General features: G+C 38.3%; 2 protein-coding genes across 3 annotated transcripts; one reads left to right on the forward strand and one right to left on the reverse strand.

Moving 5' to 3' along the window:
• Positions 1-5,422: 5,422 nt before the first annotated feature.
• Positions 5,423-9,136, reverse strand: LOC131366667 (caspase-3-like). Its single transcript, XM_058411310.1, has 4 exons — positions 8,712-9,136; positions 7,096-7,259; positions 6,809-6,941; positions 5,423-6,161 (listed from the first exon to the last, which is right to left on the reverse strand). The coding sequence occupies exons 1-4, from the start codon at positions 8,920-8,922 to the stop codon at positions 5,875-5,877; spliced, it is 795 nt and encodes a 264-aa protein (XP_058267293.1). The 5' UTR covers positions 8,923-9,136; the 3' UTR covers positions 5,423-5,874.
• Positions 9,137-12,547: 3,411 nt separating this feature from the next.
• Positions 12,548-18,429, forward strand: dusp11 (dual specificity phosphatase 11 (RNA/RNP complex 1-interacting)). Of its 2 annotated transcripts, none has more exons than XM_058412806.1 (9): positions 12,548-12,851; positions 12,934-13,009; positions 13,093-13,224; positions 13,903-14,026; positions 16,169-16,229; positions 16,860-16,906; positions 17,081-17,156; positions 17,290-17,421; positions 17,974-18,429. In XM_058412806.1, the coding sequence occupies exons 1-9, from the start codon at positions 12,817-12,819 to the stop codon at positions 18,275-18,277; spliced, it is 987 nt and encodes a 328-aa protein (XP_058268789.1). In that variant the 5' UTR covers positions 12,548-12,816; the 3' UTR covers positions 18,278-18,429. The 2 variants fall into 2 exon arrangements, with proteins under 2 accessions (XP_058268789.1, XP_058268788.1); XM_058412805.1 differs by having other exon boundaries at positions 12,549-12,851; positions 13,900-14,026.
• Positions 18,430-20,427: the final 1,998 nt, after the last annotated feature.

A 20,427-nucleotide genomic window follows, 5' to 3' on the forward strand; every position in this document is an offset into this window, starting at 1 on the left:
TGTGTGTGTGTGTGTGTCCCAATTTACGAAATTCTTTCCAAATGAAACAAAATTATTCACATCTACATGATTGCCATTTCACACACACACACACACACAGACTCGACTCTCTCACTATTATTGAACTCCTGTTAAGACCCCTGGTGTTATGTGTGTAATGGCATAGCCGTCATGACCAAGAAGAGAGCTTCCAGGATCCAGCCATAAGAATGATTTCAAGGCGTCCTTCTTTTGTAAAAGGAATTCTTAATGGCGAAAGTGAAAGACGGAAGACATTTTGATAAAATGAGTTAATTTCCCCTATGTATGGAGACTTTATGGGACACCCAGTGGATTCATAAAATGTTCATTATATTCATTATATCATTAAAAATATATTAATTATATATCCCATAAACCATTGTATATTATCTGTACTGATTAATATTAGACTTATTATTAAGTTATTAATAATAAGACAAGAATATTATTCGATTATGAGTGTTATTAGACAGGATTATATTAGATTTATTTGTATTTATCCCTAATCTCTAAACTCAGCTCCCATCTTTGCCTTAAAATAATCAGAATGTTATTTTATGTACATGATGGTTACAATGGGAGCACACTGGTTAAACTGGAACCAAAGCCTACGTGTTAGAGGACTGAAAAAGGTGCAGGTTCAGTGTAAATGCTTCCTGTGTACTTGAGAGAATGCAGAAAGTCTGGTGTTTAATTCGTTTTGACACAACGACTCGTTTACTATTTCATTTGTTCCTATTTGTTACACATACTGAGAGTGAGACTTGTGTGTGAAACCCCCAGTGGATTGGTTGGCTTCCTGGCTGGGATCAAACCTGGATCACAGTGGTGAGATCACAAGATCCTAGCTGCTAGTCCAGCAGGGAAAAAGTATTTTAGCAATTAAAATGGAAGTAATAGGAAAGGTATGTAGTGATGAACGTGAGTCTGGACTTGTTGTTGCACTAAGGGCTTTAAGGACTGAACTGTACAAACACTCAGGAGGAAAGAGGAATTTCCAGCATGAATGAAAGAGAAAGATCAGCTGAGATTCATCTCTGAACTAGAAAAGGAATATATGAGTAGACGGCAATGCGTAGCTATAATGAACACTATCAGGCTTTTAAAGCATCATCATACAGAATCATTCACACCATCAACTCCATCCAAAACATTATGAGCACTGAGAGGTGAAGTGAATAAGACTGATGATCTCCTCATCATGGCACCTGTTAGTGGGTGGGATATATTAGGCAGCAAGTGAACATTTTGTCCTCAAAGTTGATGTGTTAGAAGCAGGAGAAATGGACAAGTGGTCCGTAAGGATTTGAGTGAGTTTGATGAAGGGCCAGATTGTGATGGCTAGACCACTGGATCAGAGCATCTCCAAAACTGCAGATTTTGTGGGGTGTTTAGTGGTCAGTATCTATCAAAAGTGGTCCAAGGAAGGTGAACAGTGGTGAACTGGCGACAGGGTCATGGGTGGCCAAGGCTCACTGATGGACGTGGGGAGTGAAGGCTGGCCCGTGTGATCCGATCCAACAGACGAGCTACTGTTGCTCAAACTGCTGAAGAAGTTAATGCTGGTTCTGATAGAAAGGTGTCAGTGCATGATGTCAGGGCTGTTTTGGCAGCAAAAGGGGAACCAACACAATATTAGACAGGTGGTCATAATGTTATGTATATATATATATGGAAAGAAACACACATATACAGTACAGCAGAGTGAAATTATATATATATATATATATATATATATATATATATATATATATAAGTTATCATTGAAAGACACATTCACAATATATAATATGTTATTTATATGTTTGTATATTGTGTCCACAAATACAGGCCTGAGGAATTTACTCAGCACTTTTATTCCAGCGCTTAAAGTGAACAGAATACCGTTCCACATTGCTCCTGTGTTTAGACCTGGGGTTTGGTGAATATCACCTGCTTCACCCACGTCAGTCAATGTCTGACCATGAAAAATAAAACTGAGCCTAAGTTAGAGGAAACAGTAAAACTGCAATACACCCAGATTAGCATCATGGCATGATTAGTATTGTTTTACACAATGTTTCATTTCTGTTACAAATGAGGCCTTGGCCTGATATGGTTATAAACAAATGAATCAAATGTGGTAGCTCCACTGATAAACTCCTGTCTGTCTGATAAGGAGAAAATGCTGATGAAGGTGATAATCTCTTGTGTGGTGTGCGCACACGTGTGTGATAAGGTCTATATGTAATGCGTGTGCTGTACGTGAGGTTTGGGCGATCTCCATCGAGAACATTCAGTCCTGTAGGCCGATAAACAAAGGGAAAATTTTGGGACGATTTTTCCTGTCAGTTGTTTCCTCGGGTGTTGAAAGTTTTAGCATAACTCCATAAATAGTTCAGTGGATAATTCACTGAGATAGATTTTAGTTTCAAAAAGAAACAAGCCAAACTAAAGCAGTTTGTATCCCTCACTCCTTTAGTAAATGGTGAACTTAATTTATTCCTGTATCTGGACTGCTTTTTTTAATACGGATGTAAATGATATAAGATTGGTTTAGCAAATAAGCTAACTAGCATTACCATCACATTTTGGAAACCACAATCTAGTATATTTTCCCTCTGGGTTAGAGGAGATATTTATTTTTTTCTGTGTTCATCATCTTCACTATGTCCTTCCTTATGTAAGGACCATGTTGTCCAATATCACACCATGCATTAAGGATATCATTTATTTATTCATCCATCTGTCTTTGGTATCTGGCTGTATGTATTCTGGCATGTCTTTGCCTTTTTCTCTCTAAACCTTGATGTAATTCAGACACACAGACCGTGCAGTCGTTCCACATAACTAGAATATACCTGTTCCGTGTAGCAGTTTTCAAGGCTCCCGTTGTGTCAAACCAATTAGGCACATCTGTGACACTGTTAAGTTTATTTGGGATGTTCATCAGGTTTCCCCATTGCGTGTTCAGCTGCTCTGCGATACAGTAGATTGGTTGATAGATTTGCATGTCTTAAGGAGACATGTAAGCATTTTTCTTCTTTGGCATGCAATCGAGGAAGTGGCAAAAATAAATAAAATAAAATAAGCATATAGGAACAAGGTCATCTAAGGAACTAAAGGAAATTCCCATCTCATTCCTGAGCAGGTGTTTCTGTCTGTTTGGGCTTTTTCACAGTTCTCCAGTCACATTCCACCTCTCGAGAAAACATACCACTTGGTGGATTGTTTTTTATTTTTGATTGATTATCTTTAATTGTACCACGCTGTGAATCAATATGTTAATGTGTGTATTGGGAAATTTGATGTCCCATCAAGGGATGAGATGTCACACTTACACTGACTTTACCTTCTGTTTTTATACTTAGTTTTATCCAGTCATAAAATATCATAGATTTAATATAATGTTGCTTGCTTTTGGCTTCAAATCACCATACAGAATCAGTCTTCCTCATACAACATACTGTAATGTGGTATTTTACCTGGGTCATGGCACCAAGTATGCCTGGATTCCAGACAAAAATATGTAAAATGTCGCCAAGAAATCTGTATAGCTTGGTGGCTAGAACAAAAATAAAACCAGACAGCATAACAAGGAGTGATACTGGGGTTTCGTGTGTGTGTGTGTGTGTGTGTGTGTGCGTGTGTGTGTGTGTGTGTGTGTGTGTGTTAATGACAAAACCCCTTATACATCTTCCATCTTCTTATATGCCCACTTAGGAAAAATACCACTGATCTGATATACAATACTGCTTTGAAGTTATTTCATTAAGCCGATACAAGCTCCTGATTGATACTATAACAACAATACTAGTAACAGTTAGATTTGTTTAGTTTGTGAATAATTTGGTCTTTGGAATAAGTCACATACACTGTTTAGCCATAACATTAAAACCACTGACAGGTCAAGTGATAATAAGCAAACTGCTGGAGGCAGTGTAATGCATCACTCAGCTTTTGGCAGGAAGGAATTAGTGTTAAGTCAATAATGAACTCAGAAACTACACTGACCTACTAGTTTCTCAAGAGCTCTTGGTTGCTGTTGTCGAAAGTACTGTACATTATCAATAGTTACATTATTTACTGTACAGTGTCACCCAAATCAGGATGAGGTTCCATTCTGAGTCTGGTTCCTCTCAAGGTTTCTTCCTCATATCACCTCAGGGAGTTTTTCCTCGCCACAGTCGGCTCAGGCTTGCTCACTAGGGATGAATATTACCTTGAAATATATATTTTTTCTGTTTTTATACTTCTGCAAAGCTGCTTTGAGACAATGCCCATTGTCCATTGTCCATTGTCCATTGTCCAAAAGAGGGGTGGTGGGGGTGGTGGTGGCTCAAGTGGCTCAGGCTCTGGGTTGTTCACCAGAAGATCATGGGTTCAAGCCCCAGCACCTCGAAGTTACAACTGTTGGACCCTTGAGCAAGGCCCTTAACTCTCTCTGCTCCAGGGGTGCTGACCCTGTGCTCTGACCCAAAGCTGGGATATGCGAAGAAAGAATTTCACTGTGCTGTAATGTATATGTGACAAATAAAGGCTATTTCTGTTAAAAGAGCTACACAAATGAATTGATGCTCTGGTCAACATTCTGACTTGCATCCTAGCATTAATGTGGATGTTATTTTGACATGTACCACCTGCCTAAAGACTGGATCCAGACCACACGTCTTCATGGTATAGCCTCTTCAAGAATGGTTTGGAGAACAAAGAGTTCAAGGTGTTGACTTGGTCCCCAAATTCTTGAGATCGAGTGTCTGTTAGATGTTCTGGACAAACTAGTCAGATCCATGGAGGCCCACCTCACAATTTAGAGCACTTAAAGGATCTGCTGCTACTGTCTTGGTGGCAGATACCACAGCACACCTTCAGAGGCCTTGCCTCAGGTCTGTTTTGGTGGTACAAAGCAGACCTACACAACATTAAGCAGGTGGTTTTAGTGTCATGGCTGATTTCTATATGATATATTTTTTTTGCGATTGCATGTGTGCTGAAACTGATCCTTGATCCAGACAGTCATGACAACAGATAAGTTTTTAAATCAGTGAATCTTTCACGCGTGAGTGAAAGAGTTAAGAGCTCAATGAGTATGTGACTCAGGTTCAGTTCACTCATAGCAATGCAGAGCTGAGTGCGAGAATGACTTTTAACATGGACACACATTTACAACACAAAGCAACAAAAGTGATTGGCTATTTTTACATTGCACATGTTGACTGATGTCTGCCTCAGATGGCAGCAGGATCAGGCTCCACATTTGGACAAACCATTAAACTGAACGAATCAGCGAAGGAGACTAAATGAATCATTTTGCTGAATGGACTCCGTAAAGACTTAAAACTCCAATAGCAGTTTTAGGGCCCAAGATTGCACCACTTTGCTAGGAAACTAATGTCAACACTCACAGGTTTTATCAGCAGGTGACAATTTAAAAATGAACATTTCTGGTCATGGGAAAGTGAAATGAGGGAGTGATTTTGTGCATGTGAGTGACAGTGACAGTTTATTCTATTGACAAAATACGACTTTACATCAAGAACAATACAAAACATAACAATTCTCCCAAAACTTTAAGATTCTTAAGTAAGGTTTGTACTGAAATATCACATATTTATATATTCATTCAAGTATCATTAACATTTTCTCCCTTTTGTTAAATATGTGCAAATATTCTATCCCACCAGTCCTAGGCTCATACAGGTTTTAAGACACAAATCAATCTTCTGTCTAACGCCGCACCCTATATATAATTCACCATACTGGTGTCCCTGTAGTAATAGTAACCAGCATTAAATCGTTTCATTTTCACCGTACAGCACCAGCCTGAAGTCATAAAGACCTCCTGAACAATATAAATCAGAGTTAATCTCAGGTTCAGCTCATAGAGTTTTTGCGAGCAGTATGTGTGTCCCGGAGCAGCTCCGTAGCCGAAACTCTGAGTGTGTTAGTGAAGGGGTAAAAGTCAGAGGTGAGGCGGCTGATGAAACACGGCATTTCCTTTTTGCCCTGCAGCACTTTTCCTCTCGCCTCAAACTCAAAGGCTATACGCCGATTTAGCTGAGTCAGAAACCGGGTGATCTCCCACCCTTCACACTCCTCCACCAGATCACAGAACGTCTGCAGAAACACCGAGCCGGTTGGATGCATGAAAGCGCTGTAGCCTACAAACACACACACATCACAACACATAAATATTAATACTGGATATGAGTTTCTTTTGGCTAAACATGGCTGCCAGTCTCAAACTAAATATATCGAAATCCATTTGATCCTAAATTTGAATAAAGAAACTCTATAATCGACTTTTAAAATAACTCAAAATTGTTACAAAATTAAAATATAGAAAAACATAAACAAAAAATATATACATAAATATTAATACATAAATATATAATATAATATAAATATAAATATAAATATATAAATATATATATAAATATAATACAAGAATCAATATCCAGGCCATGCTAGAATTTTAATCTGCATTCAAACATTACTGTTTAGCCAGTAAGTTTAGTCGCTGTCTAATTCTAATTGTCTAACTCACCCACCTTATATATGTTTCTAGAAACATTTTACTCTTTATTTCAGATCAACATGTAAAACATCCTGTAGAAATACACTAAAAGAAATTTTGATTACAGATATCAGCTGACGACGTCGCTTTAAGTCACCAGTCAGCAGCATCAGTTATGGAAATGATTAATCTTTTATTGTATTTAAAGTTCACTTAGGTTACTGTAAAGGATCATGTTGTTATGCTGACATGTGTATGTATTATGTGTGTGTGTGTGTGTGTGTGTTGTACCTGGAGCTGTGGCATAAGCAACCACCATTTGGTCAGGAATTGACTGACATTCATATACACCATCATCTGTAGATGAGTCTACGCAGACTGCATCAGTCTCAACACCATCGTCCAACTCGCTGCCTCGGCAAGCCTGTACACATACACACGCACACACACACACACATACACACAGATGAAGCAACTGTACACTGAAGACACACTCCATGATACACATGCAATACTAATAATAATACGTTTCATTGTGCACATGTAAGCAAGTAAACATGAAATGAGGTGATTCTGACCTGAACCAGGAACAGTTTGTTTTTTCCAGCCATCACTGGTCCTCCAAATTGTGAGTATATATCTCCCAATCTTACAGGGCGTCCGTCTGATCCGAATATGACTCCGTTCTCTCCATGACTCGATATCACACCAACAAAGCAGCTGTGCACTAGCTGCTCACTCTCTGCAACATGAATAATATTATTATTAGTAATAGTAGTATTGCTGTCCTTGTTGTTGTTGTTGTTGTTGATAAAGCACCTGAGTATCTGAACTGCCATAAAGCTCATTAAGTCATTAAGGCATGATCAACAGAACAAACACACACTTCAACTCCTATAAATCAATCTACACACCACTAAACACACATTATTAACCACACCCTGTTACACATCAGAACATAAAGAAACAACAGGATAAATGTCAAGATAAATACATCATGGATCAGGTGATAGCTATGTATTCAGGCAGGCACGTCCTTCTTTGTGTATCTTTAATGATGTGGATTGAAATTTGAATAGAAGCATTTTTACTAGTGGTCTTAGTGAAACATTAGGAATCTAATAATATAATAATAATATAATGTACCTTTATTTTTGACAGTCTACTATATTATTATTAACAGGTGCCTAAATAACCTACAAAAAGTGAGTTACATTTTTATCACTGATATACTTCAGTCCCATTACTAGGGGATTTATAATGAATTGATCCCAGAGAAGTTGTTAAGTGTCTACAAATGCATCCAGAGCTCCAGTACATTATCATTATCTCTCCTTACAAAATCTCCTGTAATGCATTTTCTAATTTGCTCTTTCATTTAACGGTCAATAATATACTATTTTCTTGCTGTTAAGGTGATAAAAAACTTACAACCTATACATGTGCTCTTCTTACGAATGTCTTGCTCTTTAAGAAATCATATCCATACTGTTTTTTTAATAGAAACTATAAACTATGAAAGAAACGTCGACTACTTCTTCAGAAATCCATCAAATCCAGAGCAACACTCGCCCAAGACAGAAATGGTTGGATTTGTTGACGCCTTATGCTCCACCAGGAGTGAAGAGGATTAAGTAATTAACTAAAATTGTATATATATATATATATATATATATATATATATGTATATATATTATAGATGGCTATATACATACTGTAGGCTATATAGTTGTCTGCTTATGATTTAAACCAGCAAAGTTATAGTATATAGCTATATTTATTCTATATAAATGATAGTTCTGTGTACAATATATAGTGCATACTAGACTCAGGTACACAACAGTACTTTTTTCAGTAAAATTATCTTTTACAGTTTTCCTGGAAATACACACACAGACACACACACAAACTTCATTTTAAAAGTTAATTAAGTTTAGTTAGTTATTAGTTATACACCCTACAGTTTGGTACCTTTATTTCTTGGTATATATTATTAAGCATATAGTGTTTATTTATTTATTTATTTATTTATTTATTTATTTATTTATTTAAATGTTGTTTGTCTTACTTTTAATTAGTGCATGTTCACTTAATTGGTCTCTATATCATTCCATTATTACCGTGCGTATATATTATTCTTTTATGAACTCTGAAATGAATAATTAAATAAATGCCTATATGGGAAATCAGGTACCTGCTTTAAATGCCTCGATGATCTCGTGCGCTTCCAGGTCGTCCAGGAATGTCACTTCGAAGCCTCTCCGTTTGAGAGCCGCGTGCAGCCGCTTCGTGTCCCGTCGCACTCCTCTCCGCTTATCGAAGTCTGCGCATGCGCTGTATCTCTCCACCGAGACAATGAGTGCCCGGTTTTGAGCCGTGCTCTTACTGACACTTGGAATCGACATGTTTAAAGATTATTTAAAGAGCCTGGGTGTAAATAGATGACCTAGAGTCTGAATAAACTAAAATTGTTTAACGCTGAAGAACGCCAGTCCTTTCTACAGAGAGCAAGTGTGTGTGTGTGTTTGAGTGTGTGAGTGTGTGTGTATTCTGCTCTCAGGTTTGTAACTGAGACTTGTAAATGAGCAACGGAAGAGTCATATATGTATGTCCTATTTGCACCACCTTTTTTCCAGGTAGATCTTTTGAAATAGCGAGCTCTTCCTGGAGTTTCCCACTAAAGTCACAGAGAAATTCTGCTTTGAGATTTAATTAAAACATATAATGAAACATATATATATATATATATATATATATATATATATATATATATATATATATATATACATATATATATATCATACTTAAACTTGTTTAGCCTTGTAACACATGAAAAGATAAAAAAAACACTACCTACTATAGCCTATACTAAGTATTTTTCTTAATACTTAATATTTCTTTTCTACTCCCCAAGTACAAGTAGAAATTTATTGATATCGAACATTTTACCTTTTATTCATAAAGGAAATGTAACAACATTTAGAATCATCACCTACAACAATAAATAAAACTGTATGATTGGTGTTTCTGCTGCCATCACAAATCATTGGTTTCTTCTCACTCATTCAGTCGTTTAGCTTATCCCCCAGATAGCAGATGTTTTCCGATAGATAGATAGATAGATAGATAGATAGATAGATAGATAGATAGATAGATAGATAGATAGATAGATAGATAGATAGACAGACGGATGCACAGACAGACAGATAGATAGATAGATAGATAGATAGATAGATAGATAGATAGATAGATAGATAGATAGATAGATAGATAGATAGATAGATAGATAGATAGATAGGACTGACGGACAGACGGACGGACAGACAGACAAATAGATAGATAGATAGATAGATAGATAGATAGATAGATAGATAGATAGATAGATAGATAGATAGATAGATAGATAGACAGACAGACAGACAGACAGACAGACAGACAGACAGACAGATAGATAGATAGATAGATAGATAGATAGATAGATAGATAGATAGATAGATAGACAGACAGACAGACAGACAGACAGACAGACAAATAGATAGATAGATAGATAGATAGATAGATAGATAGATAGATAGATAGATAGACAGACAGACAGACAGACAGACAGACAGACAGACAGACAGATAGATAGATAGATAGATAGATAGATAGATAGATAGATAGATAGATAGGACTGACGGACGGACGGACGGACGGACAGACAGACAGACAGACAGACAGACAGACAGACAGACAGACAGACAGACAGACAGACAGACAGACAGACAGATAGATAGATAGATAGATAGATAGATAGATAGATAGATAGATAGATAGATAGATAGATAGATAGATAGACGGATGGACAGACAGACAGACAGACAGACAGACAGACAGACAGATAGATAGATAGATAGATAGATAGATAGATAGATAGATAGATAGATAGATAGATAGATAGATAGATAGATAGATAGATAGATAGATAGATAGATAGGACTGACGGACGGACGGACAGACAGACAGACAGACAGACAGACAGACAGACAGATAGATAGATAGATAGATAGATAGATAGATAGATAGATAGATAGATAGATAGATAGATAGATAGATAGATAGATAGATAGATAGATAGATAGATAGACGGATGGACAGACAGACAGACAGACAGACAGACAGACAGATAGATAGATAGATAGACAGACAGACAGACAGACAGACAGACAGATAGATAGATAGATAGATAGATAGATAGATAGATAGATAGATAGATAGATAGATAGATAGATAGATAGATAGATAGATAGAGTATACAATTACATAGAAAGCACATGACATCAAATACTAAGACACATGATCAACACCAATATTACAAAAGTGACCTTTGTGCCCATCATCAATAAAAGAAAAAACACTTCACCACCTTTTATTGCCACATCCGGCTTCAGCGTACGGTCTGTCACACTGTTTAAAGGAAACTGGGTTATGGGTGTGAGCTTGTTTTACTGCACACAGCGTTAATCATCTTATGACCTAATCACTTAGCACACACACACAAAAAAAAAGTCTTGTGAAACTGTTAAATCCTGATATTTGTTCGGTGTTCATGCGTCTCATCATTTATACCACCCTGGACTCAGATTTGTGTTATGTGCTTTGGGGAATGCCCATGCTTCTTCCTCAATATATTTACTGAAGTGTGGTACAGATTAAAGCATAGGATTTCCATAACACAAAATTCTTTATTATTTATAATCCCTTATAACTTATTTATAAGTTAAGTCAAGTGCTGAACTACATGACAAATAAAAAACATTGATTTGCTCTTTTATGCGTAATGTTTTGCTGCATTTTATTTCTTTTTGCAGATCAATTTGTGGCAAATGTTAATCTGTGTGTTTCCGTAACATCCCTTTAAATGAAGTATCTGTCTACTATATTCTCTAACCAAAAACTAAATATTTAGTTTATTATAAAATAACTTATAATAATAATAATAATAATAATAATAATAATAATAATAATAATAATAATAATAATAATAAAAAAAAAACCTTAAGCAGTTATTTGTGGTTTAGGAAAAAAGAAAAAGTAAGGTGCTTTAAAAATGATGTGTATTGGCTTCATAAGATCAGTTATTATATTTTCTTTATGTAAATATCTTACTTTTAAAAAAAATAATTAAATGATTAATTTATTGTAGATAAATTTGATCCTTTTTAAAAATAGTTATGACAAATAACACAGCACAGGTGAAGCGGAAGCACATGTCAGATGCAATTACATTCAGACCTGGGTGGCTCTGGGAAAATGACTTCTGTGTACAAATGCTTTAGTTACCACATATTTAGATAGACAGACAGACAGACAGATAGAGAGAGAAAAATAGATAGATAGATAGATAGATAGATAGATAGATAGATAGATAGATAGATAGATAGATAGATTAAGGGTACAAAATATAACAAAAAATATAACAAATAACCTATAATAAATAAAAATAACAAAAAATACAGAGATTTAAATATATATATATATATATATATATATATATATATAACAAAAAATATGGTGCATATTATGTATTTATAGGATGATGATTAAAAGTTTGTTCAGATAATGTACACATGTTTGTACATTAAGCATTTTAAAGCATATTGTTTTCATTAAAATCTTAAGTCTTAAAGTCAACACCTTGCAGATTTCAGAAATGTTGTTTTATTAATTTCTAATGAAGACTGAAGCCTCCAAAATATCTGGATCCATGTTTTATGAAACTACATTGTCAGACACCAGCCAGCACGAGGCGCCAGAGCAGCGCGTGAAACATCGTCGCGCGTGTCGGTTCCGGTTGTGACGTAACACCTTTATCTAATACAATGTTTCGCTGCGTGTTTATATATCATTTATATTATCATTGTTGAGAGATAAAAAAATAAATAAAATAAAAAAAACCTAATAACAGTAATGCTTATTTGTTTATTGTAAAACTGCAAAACTATATAAATTTGACTAACCAGGACTGGCGTTTCACGCTGCGCGTGCGCCCTATTTTGGCGCATGCGCACACGGGCTGGTTAGTGACAGCGGTGCATGGCGATATTTGGATTAGTTTACTTTTAGTATAGGGTCTTATTTATTTATTCATTTCGGTGAATAAACGATGCGTGACTTCTTTTTGTAGCGTTTTAATCTGATCTATTTATTAGACAAGAAGCTTAAACGTCAGTAGTATTGCTTCTGTCTCATTCATTAGCTCTGTACTCTCTTAAACACAAGCGGGTGTGATATTTAGTCTCATATAGTTAGTATAGAAGATGGGTCCGAAAAAGAAAAATTCCATCCCTGACAGGTAAGTTATCATGTCTTCTACTTCTTCAGAGGTGAACTGTGAAATATTTCTGGTCTTAGTTACACCAGTGTCTTGTCCACAGATGGACTGATTATAAAGCAGCGGGCAAGCGGATCCCAGGCACGCGCTTCATCGCATTTAAAGTGCCATTAAAACGGGTGACAGATCCACACACACACACACACACACACACACACAGGTTTTGTGCTGACCTCGTGTGACCCTCATTTCTCTTTCCCAGGCTTTGTGGAGGCATCTGCATGAATCAGAAGTGTTTGGACCCTTGGATCTAATGGATGTGTTGAAGAAGGAGGGTGAAGAACTTGGCCTCATCATTGATCTCACCTTCACCACACGCTACTACCAGCCCCAGGTGACCGACACCATGTCCACAACTGCATGCCCACAAATGGAATGTTTCTGTGTGTCTAGGTTATTGAATTTAGGCTTTGGATGGCTGGCAATTGGAGATAATTCCAGGTTTGTTCTGAATAAGTGACTGCGAATTGGACGATACTACTGTTTTTAGTTTCGCAACATCTTTTTTTTTTTTTTGTCTACTTGGTCCGATAATGTATGTAGTACGACGTCAGAAAGCACGTAAGCAAGCCTGTGATATCCTAATCATAGGCTGTGATGTTAAACTGAAGTCTACAAAGCTACCATTAACCTAACATAAAACTTAAGCCACGTTGCATTTACACATCCATACGCCTTTCCCTGGCATTAATGGAATGAAACACTTCCCCAGGCAGTATGGTTAAGGTGATAACCGGAGTGAGACAGCTTCTGTTTCTGATGACAAGATGAGACAATATTATGACAATGCGAACAAGATCTGTAAAAGGATAACCCTGAACTTTCAGTGGTGGATCACCGTGTTTCCTGCATCTCTAAAATTCCTGTAGAATATGTCACGCAGAAATAGCGATCTCTAAGTCTATAAAGGAATGCAAGTGATATAACTGTTTCATATCTGGTTACATGACTTCTCATTACTGCTCGTTTGTGTGTGTGTGTGCGTGCGTGTGTGTGTTTGTGTGTGCAGCAGGATTTACCAGACACGCTTCACTACCTTAAGATCTTTACAGCAGGACATGAGGTGCCAAGTGACTCCACCATCCTGAGCTTTAAAAAGGCAGTACGAAGATTTCTGCGTGATAATCAGAATAATGGTACATTCCTAATAATAATATTTATTATAAGGTTCTTCTTTGGTAGAGATTTGATCATACAAACCATACACACTTTTCAGCACCAGCACAAAACTATGCTTGAAAACACTGTGGGGGATTTCAGACAGGAAGTTTAGTCCGAGACACTTGTTAACGTGAAATCTGTCTAGTGGACGAGGAAGTGCTGTACAGTGGAAGAACCCTACCTAACCCCAGATTATTACTTGTAGGAACTGGTTTGAGTTTGGTTGCACTGAAATTGTGCTGTGATTCTCATGAACGTGAACGCACTCATTCAAGAAGTAAACTAACCTGCGTGTGCGTTTCAGCCATGAACGGCAACATTAGTTTCCACAGCACATGTCTAGCATGAGTGACAGGGGAACGTTGTAGGACAAACCATCTGTGTACGGTCACTCGCTTCATTCATATATACGCTTATTCCCTCTTTATATTACATTTACATTTTACATTTGGCAGACGTTCTTATCCAGAGCGACGTACAAAAGTGCTTTAAGTCTCTATCAATGAATACCTTAACACTGGTTCAAAAGGTTACAGACTTAGGATACCATTAGCCTAAAATTGTTTTTGTTTTGTTTTGTTTCTTAAAAAAAGGGAAAGATAAGAGCTAGTTTAAGTGCTTCAGGAAGAGGTAGGTCTTCAGACGTCGTTTGAAGATGGTCAGTGACTCGGCTGTACGGATATCTAGGGGAAGGAGTAGTAAGATCTTTGAGGTAAGATGGTGCTGGTCCATTCTTGGCTTTTTAGGCAAGCATCAGTGTGTTGAATCTGATGCGTGCAGCTACCGGAAGCCAGTGGAGGGAACGCAGCAGTGGGGTGGTGTGGGAGAACTTGGGCATGTTGTAAACAAGCAGTGCAGCTGCATTTTGGATCATTTGCAGTGGGCGAATTGCATTCAGAGGAAGACCTGCCAGTAAAGAGTCGCAGTAGTCCAGTCTTGAAATGACCAGAGATTGAACAAGCACTTGAGTAGCCTGTGTGGATAGGAATGGTCGAATCCTTCTAATGTTGTACAGAAGAAACCGACATGAGCGTGCCACCTTAGCAACATGGGAGGAAAAGGACAGCTGATTGTCCATGGTTACCCCAAGGTTGCAAGCAGTGGCTGAAGGGAAGATCATCAAGTTGTTCAGAGATAATGCAAGATCATCCAGGGGATTAATCACCTGGGATGACCAGCAGTTCAGTTTTGCTGGGATTGAGTTTCAGCTGATGAGCTGTCATCCAAGATGAAATGTCCGCCGAACACGCTAAGATCCGAGCAGAAGCCGTGGTGGTATCTGAGGGAGGGAAGGAGAAGATAAGTTGGGTGTCATCAGCATAGCAGTGATATGAAATAACTTTGCGTGTAAGAAAAACAAACATGTCCTCAACCAGGATACAGAAAGTCCAGTGTTTACATTTATTGCTGAGACAAGTCGCCTCACGTACACTTCCCTCATATAGTTCACCAAGTAATAATTCCACCAGCCAGGCATAACATTATGACCACCTGTCCAGTATTGTGTTAATCCCTGTTTCGCAGCCAAAATAGCCCTGATCCCGTCCTGCAGTGTGTATTCTGACACCTTTCTATCAGAACCAGCATTAACTTCTTCAGCAATTTGAGCAACAGTCTGTTGGATCGGATCACACGGGCCAGCCTTCACTCCCCATGTGCATCATTGAGCCTTGGCCGCCTATGACCCTGTCACCGGTTCACCACTGTTGGACCATTTTTGATAGATACTGACCACTGCAGACCGGGAACACCCCACAAGAGCTGCAGTTTTGGAGATGCTGTGATCCAGTGGTCTAGCCATCACAATTTGGCCCTTCGTCAAACTCTCTCAAATCATTTTCCTGCTTCTAACACATCGACTTTGAGGACAAAATGTTCACTTGCTGCCTAATATATCCCACCCACTAACAGGTGCCATGATGAGATCATCAGTGTTATTCACTTCACCTGTCACTGCTCATAATGTTATGCCTGATCGGTGTATAAATCTCCAGTTCTACGTCAGTTAGTGATAAAATTTGTGTAAATGCACTACACTAATACAGGGTTATAAATGATTAGCATTATAGGGCATTATAAGGATTATATACTGATTAGCAGTGTTGCTGTGTTCACAGATAAGCTGATTGGTGTTCACTGCACCCACGGCCTGAACCGAACTGGATACCTCGTGTGCAGGTAGGTGTGTGTCATAACACATGCAGATGTGGTTCATACCCCACAGTAGGCATGAGCCGATGATCAGTTGCCGTATATGAGATGTTCAAGGAATGTTCTTGAGTTTCCTTTACAAGGAGCAGAGTCTCATTCCCCAAATTTTATATTTTGATGCTGAGACATTTCAGTGGCTTCATCTCACTTTTAGCTTTATTACTTACTTAGATGTCAAGAAATTGTGTTAAATTCCACGAACTAATGACACGAAGGATGTCCAGAGATTTTGTATAACTTGTTTTACCCATAACGTACTGATATGAAAATGAATTCTCTGAATCGATCAGCAATCTCACCCAGCATCCCCCGAACTGAGAGTGAAGGCAAACACATGCTACTTCTCAGACATGTCACAGCTGCTCTAACTCCTGAAAGTCAGCTGTCTTCTTGATGAATGTTAAGGAGCATGTGTCGCACCTCATACTGTTCACCAGCACGTGTGCAGATAAAGTATTTTTAGATGGAAACCTTACATAAAAAGGTTGAATGATCCAGTAGGAGAGTGTGAGATCCTCACACGCTTATACTGTGCCATGTTTATTTATTATAAGAGCAGGTAACAGCTCAGTACTCTGTGTGTGTGTTTGATTGTAGATACCTGATCGATGTAGATGGAGTTGAACCTCATAAAGCCATCGACTGTAAGTAATTAATGTCCTTTTAAGGGTTTTTTTTTTCCAGCTGTTAATGAATAAATGAGCGCCATCTAGTGGTAAAGCAGCAACACGCACTTTAAACACTAAATATACATACACTGTTATTTTGACTTGCTCATTATTAATAAAAATCTATTCCATTTTGTGTATTTGTTTCAGTATTCAACAAGTCACGCGGTCACTCTATCGAGCGACAGAATTACCTGGATGATCTGAAATCAGGACCGAAACGCAGGTATTGTTTTCTTTCTTTTTTTATTTTTTTAAACAATGTTTTATTCAGAACATGTACATTGTTTTTATTTAATAAAGGCAGAGCACAATACTGTGGCCTACTGATTTATACTGTTATAAACTTGGTTCTGTAGCAATGATGGAATGGAGGAACCAGAGCAGGAGCCAGTTAGGGGTGGAGCCACAAACAGGAGGAACGACTCAACAACTGTCCAAGAACCTCATCCTCCTTTCAGGAGGAGAGACGTTTATTGGGATCACTTTGAGTACGTGTGCTCTTTCATACTTGTTATACACCGATCAGGCATAACATTATGACCACCCTTTGCTGCCAGAACAGCCCTGACCCATCATGCACTGTATTTTGACACCTTTCTATCAGGCCAGCCTTCACTCCCCACATGCATCGGTGAGCCTTGGCCGCCCATGACCCTGTCACCGGTTCACCACTGTTCCTTCCTTGGACCACTTTTGATAGATACTGACCATTGCAGACCTTGAACACTCCACAAGAGCTGCAGTTTTGGAGATGCTCTGATCCAGTCATCTAGCCATCACAATTTGGCCCTTGTTAAACTCGCTCAAATCCTTACACTTGCCCATTTTTCCTGCTTCTAACACATCAACTTTCAGGACAAAATGTTCACTTGCTGCCTAATATCCCACCCACTAACAGGTGCCATGATGAGACCTTCACCTGTCACTGCTCATAATGTTATGCCTGATCGGAGTAGATCTGTAAAAATAATGTCCCTTTGCTGACTATACTTTCTGAGTGTTTAATCCAAGCCGTCTGGGACGGCTTTTCTCCTCATCAGACCTTTCAACCAGAGAAGGAGCAACAACCAGATGAGATCCTGTCCACCTCCTCAATTTCACACCCCCTCTCTCAGGGCTCCTCCTCCTTTACTACCTACACCACCTTTCAGGGGCCCACCTCCTCTCCTACCCACACCACCTCCTCCAGGTGCGTGGTATGGATATAGATCGGGCCATTACCCCTCTCCTCCACCAAACCCCCCATTCATGCCACGCTACACGTTCGGAGAGGAGCCTCACAGACACACGTGCCGAAAAAAGCACAGAACTTCTCATAAACACAATACGAATTCTCCCTATTAGCAGTGACTGTGAACACCACATTCTTTTCAGTGTTCACATTAATGAAGAGCTTACAGTTCAGCAACATTTTATTCATCTTTATCCTTTTAGCTGTATACCGGTACCGGGTGCAAAACTGCACATATTGTTCTATTAAAATTTGTGAAAACTCAGAGCAGACTGTTACTCTGAGACAGACCCTGTCTCTCAAATTATGTGTTTCTGTAGTGTGTCATGTGATCTGTACTCTGCCACAACCTCCAAGAAATCAGGTGGGGATTTACGGATATTTCATTTTTGCTGGTCTCAATTTTACCTGCATAACGGAAAGGATGAAGGCAATAGAGGTCGGTCATCCTTCTGATATTACTTTTAAAACAACACACGAGATGTATGTAGTATATGTAGCTACTGGAGAACGAGTCTCTTCATACGTTCCTGTCTTATTAAATTCAGTTTAATTCCACACTACATTGTAATAATTTCTAGTTAACAAGCTCCAGAACATAATGTATTAAATATATCTAGCTGGTTAATATAAAATTGATGTAACACACCAAATAACAATTTTGCTATTTAATTTTCTCTATTTAATTCAAGGAACCATTTCTCAGTGTCCTGCTAACTAGCTATAACTGTCTATAAATAAAACTAGCGATTTTGTTTAGTGGCAGGTTAACACACTAACTAGACAAAAATGGAGGATTTAATAAAAAAGTAAACTATCATGCTAGCTCACTCTTACTACTAACTACTCAAATAACCATCACTCAGTGTAAGACTAACCAGCTAGTTATGTTTAATACCTTGTCCTACTGGTTATAGCTTGCTTGTTATAAGTTGGGTTAAATAATCTTTGTTAGGTTTTATTAGCTAAACATAACTATATAGCTTGTTTATTTAATGACTAGTTAACACAATTAATTTGTTTTAGTGACCAGAGTGCATTTTTAATGATCACAGAAAATACCAATATCCATCAACCTACACTGATCAGGCATAACATTATGACTACCTGCCTTATATTGTGTTGGTCCCTCTTTTGCTGCTGAAACAGCCCTGACCCATCATGCTCTGTGTATTCTGACACCTTTCTATCAGAACCAGCATTACTGAGCAACAGTAGCTCATCTGTTGGATCGGATCACACGGTCCAGCCTTCGCTCCCCACGTGCATCAATGAGTCTTGGCCACCCGTGTCAGTTATTGTAAATGTATGTATGGTTATATGATTCTGATTAAAAGCTCTGAGGCTGTCATATTCTTTCTTGGACATATTCTACAGGGTTAAAGTCAAATATTGACTATTATGTATGAAGTTTTACAGTTTGTAATACTTGCTGAAATCTAATATGTACCAAAAGTTTGTAGACACCTGACCCTCGTGCACACTTGTTGAACATCCCATTCCAGATTTCACCCCCTTAGCTGTTATTATAACCTCCACTCTTCCTGGAAGGCTTTCCGCTAGATGTCGGAGCATGGCTGTGTGGATTTGTGATCATTCAGCTGCAAGAGCATTAGTGAGATCAGGTGTTTGATAATGGGTGAGGAAGTCTGGGTGCAGTCAGCCTTCCAGTTCATTCCTAAAGGTGAGGGGTTGAGATCAGGGATCTGTAGAGGACACTCAAGTTCTTCCACGCCAACACTGGGAAAACATGTCTTTATGGAGCTTGCTTTGTGTGTCATGCTGGAATAGATTCAGGCCTCTTAGTACCAGTGAAGGGAAACTGTAATTATACAGACATTTTGGGGATGACCCCTTCCTGTTCCAACATGACTGTGCACCAGTGCACAAAGCAAGGTCCATAAAGACATGGATGAGTGAGTTTGGTGTGGAGGAACTTCACAGAGTCCTGACTTCAACCTGATAGAACATTTTTGGGATGAATTAGAGCGGAGACTGTGAGCCATCCAACATCAGTGCCTGACCTCACAAATGCGCTTCTAGAGGAATGGTCAAAAATTCCCATGAACACACTCTAACTAAACCTTGTGGAAAGCCTTCCCAGAAGAGTTGAAGCTGTTCTAGCTGCAAAGGGCGGAGTCAACTCCATATTACATTCATGTGCATGTAAAGGCAGATGTCCCAGTTTTGTCCTGACTCTCAGTCTCCGCTCTAATTCATCCCAAAGGTGTTCTATCAGGTTGAGGTCAGGACTCTGTGAAGT

This window comes from Hemibagrus wyckioides, linkage group LG16, assembly GCF_019097595.1.
Source record: "Hemibagrus wyckioides isolate EC202008001 linkage group LG16, SWU_Hwy_1.0, whole genome shotgun sequence".
In the NCBI taxonomy this organism is placed as follows: domain Eukaryota; kingdom Metazoa; phylum Chordata; class Actinopteri; order Siluriformes; family Bagridae; genus Hemibagrus; species Hemibagrus wyckioides.

Coding starts and splice junctions, on each gene's coding strand:
- dusp11 (XM_058412805.1), top strand. CDS start 12,817: ATGGGTCCGAAAAAGAAAAATTCCATCCCTGACAG. Junction 16,230..16,859: donor ACTGGATACCTCGTGTGCAG/GTAGGTGTGTGT, acceptor GTTTGATTGTAG/ATACCTGATCGATGTAGATG. Junction 16,907..17,080: donor ACCTCATAAAGCCATCGACT/GTAAGTAATTAA, acceptor TATTTGTTTCAG/TATTCAACAAGTCACGCGGT.
- LOC131366667 (XM_058411310.1), bottom strand. CDS start 8,922: ATGTCGATTCCAAGTGTCAGTAAGAGCACGGCTCAAAACCGGGCACTC. Junction 7,260..8,711: donor CATCGAGGCATTTAAAGCAG/GTACCTGATTTC, acceptor TTCATGTTGCAG/AGAGTGAGCAGCTAGTGCAC. Junction 6,162..6,808: donor TGCTTATGCCACAGCTCCAG/GTACAACACACA, acceptor GTGTGTTTGTAG/GCTACAGCGCTTTCATGCAT.